Source organism: Mastomys coucha, unplaced genomic scaffold (assembly GCF_008632895.1).
Source record: "Mastomys coucha isolate ucsf_1 unplaced genomic scaffold, UCSF_Mcou_1 pScaffold20, whole genome shotgun sequence".
Classification (NCBI taxonomy): Eukaryota; Metazoa; Chordata; class Mammalia; order Rodentia; family Muridae; genus Mastomys; species Mastomys coucha.
Window position 1 is genome coordinate 73,078,651 of NW_022196903.1, and position 11,351 is coordinate 73,090,001.

At 40.4% G+C, this 11,351-nt stretch overlaps 1 protein-coding gene across 1 annotated transcript; it reads right to left on the reverse strand.

Annotated features, from left to right (window-relative positions):
• Positions 1-2,310: 2,310 nt before the first annotated feature.
• On the reverse strand, positions 2,311-8,232 carry LOC116099935 (secreted seminal-vesicle Ly-6 protein 1-like). The gene is given in 5 exon segments (XM_031384029.1): positions 2,311-2,435; positions 2,834-2,947; positions 3,550-3,636; positions 3,793-3,830; positions 8,192-8,232. Coding segments are annotated over 5 exon segments (405 nt in total).
• Positions 8,233-11,351: the final 3,119 nt, after the last annotated feature.

An 11,351-nucleotide genomic window follows, 5' to 3' on the forward strand; every position in this document is an offset into this window, starting at 1 on the left:
AGTTAAGAAAGCATATTGAACAGTAAATAAATTTTATAGACATGCAATGCACTGTGGAACACAAAACAGAAAACAGAAGTATGCATATAGAGTAGGTACAATATCTAAGGTATATTATGTAGAAAGCAAGTATAGTGCTGGAGATATGGGTCAGTAGAATACTTGATAACATGCTCCAGGACAATGACTCAATAAACAGCTTCTGAAAGATAGTTTCCAATATTGGTAATAAATAATTCTTTCTATGTTTTGATATTTTTAAAGCATCTTTCAACACATATAAACACACATTGTGACACATTCATGACTCTAGACCTTTGGGATATCTACCTGAAATTATAGACAAGCTGTGTCTTGAGGAAGAATCACTGGTAGTGTTCCCTTTGGACAGTATTGTCTACATTTTCTGGGTTGAACATAAAGTCTACAAAAAATAAATACCCCAAACAACCTCAACTTTAAATCATTGGAAGTTACTAAAAGTAAAGCTAAGATGTGGATATTTCTAGAAGGACAAAGAAGTACATGTGCCTATGAGCACACAGTGGAGATGGATGCTGTGGTGCAGGAGCATCTTCACCCATGATGTCTTATCCTAGTTGCTTGATGGCACTGAGAATGTATGAGGGATTCCACAAGCCCACTTCTAGAAATGTCTCTAAGGATATTACCTGAGTCAATTGTTGTTCTAATCTGTAGTTTAAGACATTAATGCATTTTAACATTTGACAAAATATTCAAAAATGGGAGCATTTTCTCGGGGAGACTCTGGTTGGAGGAAGTAGTTAATTAGGGGCAGTTTTTGGGAGCTGTATCTCCTCTTGGATACTTATTTCACTCAGCTGTGTTTCCCATAAGCTATGACTTTAAAAGCTCTGTTCTACTGCATCTTCCTATCATGGAGGAAATCTCAAAATCATGAGATAAAACTAATCCTTCCTCTTTTCATTGTTTTATGGCCACAACAGTGAGACTCTACCTAACATATACTCTATGTTCTCTGAATAAGAGTGAAGTGAGATGCTGGAGCTGTTGTTTGCTGGCCAACCTAGCAATAAATAAATAAATACATAAATAAATAAATAAATAAATTTTTTAAAAAGCATCATTAAAGGTAGGTGTCAGGTCTGTCATATTTACAGGGAAACCACCATAATTGCAGCATTTGTTAGTCAGAACAATTTACTGTAAAAAGGGGCAACAATATGGTCTTGCTGCTATTAAAATGCTAAGTGCAGGTCCCCAAGACCTGGAGTCTGCACATAGACATGTGACGCTGGCCACAAATTATTTTATTGGTAAATAAAGATGCCAACAGTCACTGGGCAGAAGAGACATAGGTGGGGTTTAGGTTTCCTGGGCTTGAGGTCCGAGAAGAACCAAGAAAAGAAAGAAGGTGGAGAAAGAGACGCCACCATGGGATAGATAAGCCATGAAAATATGGCCCTGAAGGCTGGCCAGTTGGAGTTAAGAGTTATGAAACATAGTAAATAATAACTGTGCCCTACCCCAGCCTGGAGTAGGCTGAATCAGACCTTGTTTATGCCATAGGTAGCTAGCCCACCTAAGATGGAGTCTTCTGAATTAGGTGAGGCCTGTTGTTCTGACAAGTCTGCAGCTTCTTGAAAGCTGCAGACCTGCTGAGCTGCTAAGCCTGTCTTCCAGACAAAGCATCAAGATGCTGATAAGGCAACAAGATCCTGGAATAGAGGGGGATGGGTCCTCTCCCTTTATAAACTCAGACTCCTAAGTAAACATTGGGCCTTGATCAGAACCTTTGTCTTGGTCTCATTTTGCTGGTTCTTTGCTTGCTTCTCTCACTGTCCTTCCCATCTAGTCCCATCTTTCCTTTCAGGAATCCAGTAACCCATGGTGGCTACAAATAACTAGGAATTATCAATAGGAAAGTAGATTTGAAGAGCATAGAGGGTAGGTATCTGCCAAGCTCTTGTGCTACTTAAGACTTATTGTAAATATAAAGGTTGTGTGTGTTTTTTATCTGGAAACTAAGTGGTCAAAGCCAGGGTAGAAACACTGGATTGGGATTAAATAATTTCTACAACAATCAAGAGAAGAGGGGGTACAGTATGTTATAGTTGAGTTAATGCTTAAAGGGTGGAGGAATAAAAGTAAGGAAACTAGAATCCTAGAAATAAAGAGTGACAATTCAACTGTCAAATATAAACACCTGATGCCAAGAGAGAGGCACCAGGGTCTGCACATTGATGGCCCAGTGTTGTGAGTCTACAAAAGCACATGGAAGGGATAAGGGCTTACCTAAGTAGAAGAGGACAAACCAGGACCAGGCCTTTAAATTTGGTTACACAAAGACATGGAATTACAACATTTATATTCCACTTTCAATTTTTCTCTAATAATGTATGTGTTCACACAGTGAGTCCAGCATGTCTGGGCCCCATAACTGAGAACTCCACCTGCAGTGTAAGAAAAGGAAGAGGTAAAACATAAATATTTTGGAAGGAATCAATGATTTTTTTAATGAGAAGATCCAGAATCTCAGGTCAATCATTCATCTAAAAAATTTACACATAGAGAGTACTCTCTTTACAAAACTACTAAATGGAATTCCTGATTATATCCACTTAGACAGGCCTGGGGGCCACTGAAAGAACCTGCAAAAATATACCTTTTATCATCATTGATTTATTTGTTTGGCCTACCAAACCAGTCAATACTAGAGAAAGGGAACCCTTTCCTATTTTTATATAGTAATATATTCTCCCACACTCTCCATCTTGGCCACATATCTGAGGAAGGCTGTACTCCACAAGGACAGGCTTGATCACTCTGAGACTCCTAAGATGGCACATACCTGAAGTAACTGTCCATAACAGACACTTTTGGTCTCTTCTGGTTATACAGTGTCCTGGCTGCTTTACACAATTCCTGGTAGAATTGAAATGTTTACACTTGACACATAGCAAAGCTGAAAGGCAAAACAAAATGTAAGAGGTTTACTCAAGGTCAGCTTCAAGCATGGTGCCTGTGGGTCTGAAGAAGAAATCATCACTAATGGGGATTGTATTGTATGCGACAGTCCTCTGGAAAGAGATGTCTTCATGGCAGCAAACTTTAGGGGACTTTCCACTCCAAATCCTGGGAATAGACAGACCATAATGATGAATATCAGAGACATGATGCAGGCTACCTGAGCCAACCACACATGGATGGGCAGGTCCTCCCATTTTCTCATTGTTATCATCCTATCAAGAACTTTGCTTTCCCAACTTTCAATCTACACTTAGGGTCATGAACAATTGAGCATAAGAAACTGAAAATGTTGCAGTATTAAGGAGGTAAAATGAGGATGCAAAGGACAAGTAACTTGAGGAAGAATGAAGAAAGTAAAAAATAAGAGGGAGAATGAGGTCTATAATGTTCAAATCAGGTGGAAAGGGAAAATGTATAAGTATGGGAATAAAAGGACTCAAGCATCATTTCCCCAAACACAACACATTGTGATAATCAGGTTTCTGTCTACCATCAGCAGCTCCTAACTGCCAGGATCTCACCTTGCAAGTAGCTCACCAACAAGGAGATGCCAAGCAGGAGCATTAAGAGGTATGTTTCTATTTCAGCAGGATCCTAGGATCAGAGAACAGCAAAAAGCTGAACATATATTTTTTTAACCAGTCAATACACAATGACCACATTCTCCTAAGAACTGCAAAGGGTAACAGAATCCAAAGAATGGAACACCTGTCTAACAAACATAAGCCAAGATTTCAGTACCTAGAAAGACAATCATCCCAAAGCGTGATGACTAGATACCTGCAACACAAGAAAAGGAATTCAAAATGACTAGATACCTGCAACACAGGAAAAGGAATTCAAAATAGCTATTATGAATATTTTCAAAGAACACTGAGAGGATATGAAAAAAATCACTTAATGAAGTATATGAGAAGAAAAACAATGGAATGAAATGAAGGTAACAGTTCAAGACATGAAGGTGAAACTAGAATCAATAAAATCAAACTGAGGGAAAACTAAAAAAGAAAAATGTAGAAGCACAAAGAGGAAGCTGAGAGGCAAACACCAATGGAATAAAAAACATAAACAAGAACATCTCAGGCATTGAAGACAAGATAGAGGAAATGCACACTCTGTCAAGAAAAAGATTAAATTGGAAAAAATAGTAAAGGCAAAAAAAATTGTCCAGAAAATCCAGGATACCATGAAATGACCAAATCTATACATATCAGGAATAAAGGAAGGAAAAGAAACCCAGGTCAAAGGCACAGAAAATATTTTCCTTTTTTCTTAATATCTTGACCTATTTCATTATGCAAAATAAGATACAGAATTTCTATTTTTTTCTTTTAATTGAAAATAGTTTTTTTCATATAATACTAATAAGATTTCTTGTACCTCTCCTCTTCCCAGTTCCTCCCCAAGTCCTCTCCCACCCAGATCCACTCCCATTAAATAGACTTCCAAGGGGTAATAATAAAATAAAGTAAGATAAAGCAAAAACTACAGCAACAAAATTTGATAAAACATGGAGCTTGGTTTTCATGTTCATTCCCTAACAATTGGAGCAGAAGCTGTCTTTGACATGGCTTCCTGACATTGGATCACCTTTCCCTAAGTGGGCTACATAGTTGGACCTCAGTGGAAGAGGATGTGTTTAGACCTACTGAGACTTGATGTTCCACAGTGAGGTGGTACCCAAGAGGGTTTCCCCATCTCTGTGAAAAAAGTGGGTGGTAATTGAGAGAGGGATTTGTAAGGGTGAGACTGGGAGGAGATGAGGGATAAGGGAAGATGCTATCAGGATGATAAATAAATAAATAAATAAATAAATAAATAGGCCCACTCATTTGCATACTCAAGAATCCAATAAACAAACTAAAGTGGAAGCCATAATACATATAATATGTATATATATGCATATTATATATATATATACAAAAGACCTGGTACAGACTTGTACAGATCTATCCATGCTTTGTTCATGTTAATACAGAGGACCTTGTTTTCCTGGTGTCCTCCATCCCCTCTAGCTTTTACACTCTTTCTTCCTCTTCTTCCTCAGATTTTCCTGAGCCTCTAGAGGAAGGATATGATGGAGATATCCCATTTAGGGTTGAAGGTTCAAGGTCTCTCACTTTCTGCCTAATGTCTGGCTTTGTATGGGTCTCTATTTCTTTTCATCCACAGTAAGAGGAAGTTTCTTGGATGATAACTGAAAGAAACACTCATTTATGAGTATAGCAAAATATCATTAGGAGTAATTTTATTGTTACATATTTTCATTTCTTTGTCTCTTTTGTTTAGAACACTAGTGTTTTGGTTTTATACTAGGTACTCAGGCTATACAATCTCAGGTTCATGGTTATCCAAGAAGTGTCACATATGAGTTTCATCTCATACAGTGGGTCTTTAAACCAAATCAGATAGTGGTTGATTACTCCCATAAGCTTTGTGCCACCATTGCCCTAGCATATCTTGCAGGCAAGACACTGGTGTAGATCAAAGAGTTTGTGGGTGAGGTGATATTTCATTAGAATATGAGACTGAAGGCTTTATGTAGGCACCGGCTTGGCTTCTTCATGTTCAGTGAATTGTGTAGGTGTTGTCTTCAGCAATTGGTCCTTGCTGTCTGTTTTTGGAGAGCAAGTTATAGTCCTGCAAACAATATGGATTGTTTGGGGATTCCTATGGGACCCCTTTAACCAACAAGCCAATTACATGTAACCCATTCATGGTCTGGAATCTTTATTTGGTGACAAGAGGTGGCCAGTTGGGGGTCTGTCTCCTCCACTATTTGGAGATTTCATTTAGATTGCCTTTATGTATGCATATATTTTAGGAAGGTTCTACTGTATTATGTTCCCATACTACCCTTCAAATGACCCTTAGTCCTTTGAGACAAGGCATTTTGTATAACTATTAAGATGTTTGATAAGTTCCCAAGGAAAAAATATTCAGAGCAACCACCGTGCAACTTTATATACACAGGAGCCAATACAAAGAGAACTCATGAAAAAGGAGATAAAATCCTTGTCAATTATTTAGCAATTTGGAGTACAATACTGCGTTGCCTGGACTGTCTCAGTAGGAACAAAAAGGGGGTGGGGAATTTTCTGTTGGACACATCTTGGTAGCTGAACATGTCTCAGCAGGTCTTGGCAGCACATTGGACTGGACCTCATAGCCAGAGCCACTTAGCTTCCTGGTGACTACCCAGCCATGCAGAGGGCTCACCCTCTCACTGTATCTGAGGGGAACTCAAAGCCCTCCAGAACCCTGGACCTTAAAGCTGCTCAGGTCTGGCCAAGCTCAGAGCTTAGAGCAGCATTTGATATATTCTAAGTTCTAAGGAATGAGAAAGGACTCTGCCACCTGCAGTATGTGTTAGGTCTCACTTGTTCTGAAACTTCAGGGTTTTTTGGTTTTGGCGGGGATTTTGGTTTGTTTGGTTGGTTGGTTTTTTGCTTGTTTGATTTGTGTTTGTTTTTTGTTTTCCCTCACATCATGAAAAACAACATAGATCATAGATTGATCAATGGTTTCTTTGTAGGGTCAAAAATTTTAAAAAAGCCCAACTTCAACTACAAAAACAATTGCAACTAGAACAGAAATCACTTGAGCCAATGCTGGTTAATATTCCTAAGGTCATACAGTAAGGTCATTCATAATATGGATGACATACTTTTCTCCTGCTGATCTAACCATTACCTAAATGAATGTTTAATGTTCATAATAAAATTTAAAACTTGGCGCCATGTCAATTGGGCATGTTCTTACCTGCCTATCACTATAAGAAGATGTAGAAGGTTATAAGATCAAGTTATTATAAATAAGGCTACTGTAAACAAAGTGGAGCATGTGTCCTTGTTATATGTTGTAGTATCTTTTGGGTATAGTTCCAATAGTGGTATACTCGGTCTTCAGGTAAAACTATTTCCAATTTTCTGAAGAACCACCAGATTGATTTACAAAGTGGTTGTAAGAGCTTGCAGTCCCACCAGCAATGGAGGAGTGTTCCCCTTTCTCCACATCCATGCTAGCATCTGCTGTTACCTGCATTTTTTTTTAATCTTAGCCATTCTAATTGGTGTGAAATGGAATCTCAGGGTTGTTTGGATTTGTATTTCTCCAATGACTAAGGGTGTTGAACATTTCTTTAAGTGCTTTTCAGCCATTTGAAATCCCTCAGTTTAGAATTCTCCATGTAGCTCTGTACCCCATTTTTAAATAGGGTTATTTAAATTGGCTTATTTATTCTTCAGAGTCTTTTTTATAATGGCCAGCAGCTGGAAACAACTCAGATGTCCCTCAACAGAAGAATGGATACAGGAAATGTGGTACATTTACACAATGGAGTACTATTCAGCTATTAAAAACAATGACATCATAAAATTTGCAGGCAAATGGATGGAACTAGAAAATATCATCATGACTGAGGTAACCCAGACACAAAAGAACACACATGTTATGTACCCATTGATAAGTGGATATAAACCCAAAAGCACACAATGCCCACAATACAATCCACAGACCATATGGAGTTTAGGAGGAAGGAAGAACAGGGTGTGGATGCTTCAGTCCAACATAGAGGGGGGAATAGGTTGATCTCAGGAGATAGAGGGAGGGCGACCTGAGAAGGAGAGAAGAGGGGCAGGGAAAAGGAGGCAGGATCAGGTACAGGAGGGGACAGGAGAGAGGTACAGAGGGTCAGGAAACTGAAATATGTAGCAGTGTTGGGAGCCAAACACCCCCCACCCTGGGAAACTGCTGACTTATCCTGTCTGAACACCCGGAGCTGTTTATACGGAAACAGCATTCTGAGAAAAACCAAAAGATGTCTCAGGCCTGCAGTCAGGATCTGCCCCAGATGCCTCTTCCTCTTTCTGTGCCTCAATCAGATCCCCCTCAGTCCCTCCCTATTTCCTTTTTCTGTGCGCTTATAACCTGGCCTTCAGCCTTCATTAAACAGACCTGGACAACCACTTGCTTGGTCTCGCTCCTTCTTTCTCACCCATTCTCCTTACAGGCATGGTCCTCCTTGACCCCCCAAATAACTGAGTCCTGCAGGATGGGATAGGTGGCGCCTCAACGTGGGGCCTGAGGTACGGATCCTTGCTGGATGAACCCAGCATCTAGTGACCGGGAGAGGTCCCAGGGGAAAACCTGTGAAGACACCTGCCATCCTGCTGCTCACAGCGCATAGAGTGTTGCGTAAGTCAGAATCTTTTTCTTCATTCCGTCCCATAAGAATGGGCCATAAGCTGTCTAAAGAAGCGATCTTTGTGCAGGATCTAAAAGCTTCTCTCAGGGAAGGGGAGTTAGAGTTAAGAAGAAAGATTTGATAAAATTTTCTATTTTTATAGATCAAGTAGGCAGAGTAGGAGAGCAAATGGGACCTCCCAGGAGGCAGAGGTATAGCACAGGAGAGGCAGGCCATACTGAGGTTCTACCTTCCCGGTGTTTCTTTCAGGAGAAACTCCTGGTTTTTGTTCTATGTTGTGTAAGTTCGTTCATGTGTCTTGTCTTGACAAATGAATGGAATTGTCTTGCGGCTTCCCACCCTGACCAAGCTCAGCAAACGGGTAGCCTGCATTAATCTGCTCGGTACACTGGATCCCCTGAGGAATCCGCAGCGGGACGTGCTCAGCAGAGCTGTGGGCCGAAAGTTTCCTTTATTCTGTGCCCACAGCAGAGCAGCAGACAAGCTCAGAGTCATGCAGCAACTCTGGGGATTAAGACCAGCGAGGCCCCAACTTTGTCTTCTTCTCCCGGGCAAATCCATCCTGGCCCAAGTGCCATGCTGCCTGCAAGGGCAGTCCTGGCTGCTTTCTTGAGAGCTGAGGAGCAAGTTCCACATGCGGGTGCTCCCCCATCCCCGGCAGCCTAGCGCAGTGACAGAGTCCGGGCAGCCATATCCTCCCTGCCTCCTGTGCCGAGAACGGCTGCCCAGGCTTGGTGGTGGGGACTGGGGCGGCCCAGGACATGGCGGCCAAGGGGGACCCCAGCCTTGGGGCTCCTCAGAGCAGGCATGGCAGAGCAGGAGGGACCGGCCGGTTAGCTCTGGAGTCGAGCGGGGGTCCGAGCAGAAACACAAATGTGCACGTGTCTCGTCCCACCAGCACAACCTCACTTTTTCCAGACGGAGCTCAGAGGTCCAAGCTCTACCAGATGCGGTGGTAGCGCGGTATGGCCGCAGGCATGGTACACAGTACCAGCCACTTCCCGCCTTGATCTGATCGTGTGCACATGCACGAGGTCTCTACACTGTGCCATTATTTACCTGGAGTTTCGCAAACACTTTGGGCCATCTAGTGGCCATGAAAGTAAATTACAGGCTAGTGATTCTCACATTCACTTGGTGTAATTTAATGGCAGCCATGGGCATAATGGAATTTCTTTATGTTTTCGTTAAATGTACACATTGCACTCGGTTTAAAAACAGAATAAGGGAAAGTTATATCCCTATACACATTATTTAAATCTTACCTTTTAATTTTAATTTTGAGTTTGGATGCCAGAGATGGCACCCTACAACTAAACATAATTATACCCAGATGTTTTAATAACCTCGAGAAGAGGGTATATGTATGTTTTTTCCACAGATTACAAGATGCTTCCAGAGGCAGTTCCATGGAGATGGAATGCTGCTCTTTCTGGAAGCAGTAAAAATGGTTAACTAAGGAACTAGTCAGACAGTGATGGCACATGTCTTTAATCCCAGCTCTTGGGAGGCAGAGACAATCATATTTCTAAATTATACAAATGACATGAGAGATGGAGAATTCGAAACTAAAAAATAAAGCAAAAGTTAATCTAAGCACATGGGTCTTGTATGATCAAAGTGTGAGTTGCTGGGAATCTTTTGTTGAATGTGGTCATTTCTGGCCCTGTGTCCTACCTACTAGGACTTGGTAACCACTCAGTGCCACTCAGGTTGCTCCCTAGCATGGCAGGAAGTTGCTGACTGTTCTGGGCAGAAGTCGTCATGGCCCTGGAGCTCGGCAGAGCTGAAGACAGGAGCTGACATTGTTCTTCAGGAGCCAAGAAATGAATGGCCCAGCACCAGTTTACCTGGGCTGGAATAACCATCTACTCCTAAAGATTGAGAGATGTTTGGATAACTAACAAGGACTCACCTTTATACTCCTAATCTTAACCAGCTGATTGATAATTACGTTATGAATTTAATTGGTGACGCAGTTAGGTCCCACTTGAACATGTATGTACCTACTAGGATAGGACAGACTTGGGAAATTCCTACTTCTGAACACCAGCTTTCACAAATGGATGTTCTTGTGGAGTTTGTGGTTACCAGTGCTAGGACTTTAAAAAGCTGTAAGGGGTCAGAAGCTTCAATTCTAAATTCGTTTTTTAATCTAAATTTATAAGACTCCATTTAGTTTCTAACTAGTCCTAATAGTATAAATTTGTTCTATTTAAGTTATTAGACATTGTTAACATTATTACTTCGGTAACTAAAAGCTAGTTTAAAGCTGGTAACTCAATACATGTGCTGTTAAAGGTACACACATGACATATTTCAGCCAAGATGGCCAAAATCTAGGCAGACGACCCCAGCTAGAATTTTACAGCCATTTAGCATAGTCTAAAGGCCAAGACTTAAGCTACAGGCCATACACCAGGTGGTAAAACTCAAAATGGCTGTTTAATTTAGTAACTGCTTAATATCATAATAGCTATATTTTAAATTTTGTACCAGACAATCAATAAAGACACTGGGCCACATAGTTTATCAGTTAACACCATTATTTTACTTTCCAGAGAGCTGGCGTGTTCTGAAAAGTTCTCACAATAACCCAGGCTTGCTAACTACAATTCAAAAGCAGGGAGACACTTAAAAGTCTTTGTAGAGTGAATGTAATGTTTTTAATTTTGATTTTAAAGAGTATAAATTGTTTATAATTGAGTTTTACTTTATAAAGGTTATAGTTATGTTTTAATATTTACATAAGAAATTAAGAAAGTATGGTTAAAATTGACAGTGTCCTACTGGCTTCAGTTTGCATCCTAATCACAAACTTGAATATCTTAACTCACCTGTATTTTGTAACTAATATGGTTACAAGAGTGGTCAAAATGAAATTTTAATGTAGATAAAGGTTTATGCCCTAAAAACTGTTCAGAGACACCCAAGTGGAGTTTTTTTTTCATTACTACCAATGCTTTTACAGCACCAAGGTTGTAAAAAATGTTTAAGCTTGCTGTTGTACTAACCAGGCCTAGGGAAGTCTTCTTGATTTTGCCTCTCCCTTACCTCAGGGAGTGGCAACAGAGGAGTGGATACAGAAATTGTGGTACATCTACACAATGGAGTACTACTCAGCTATTAAAAA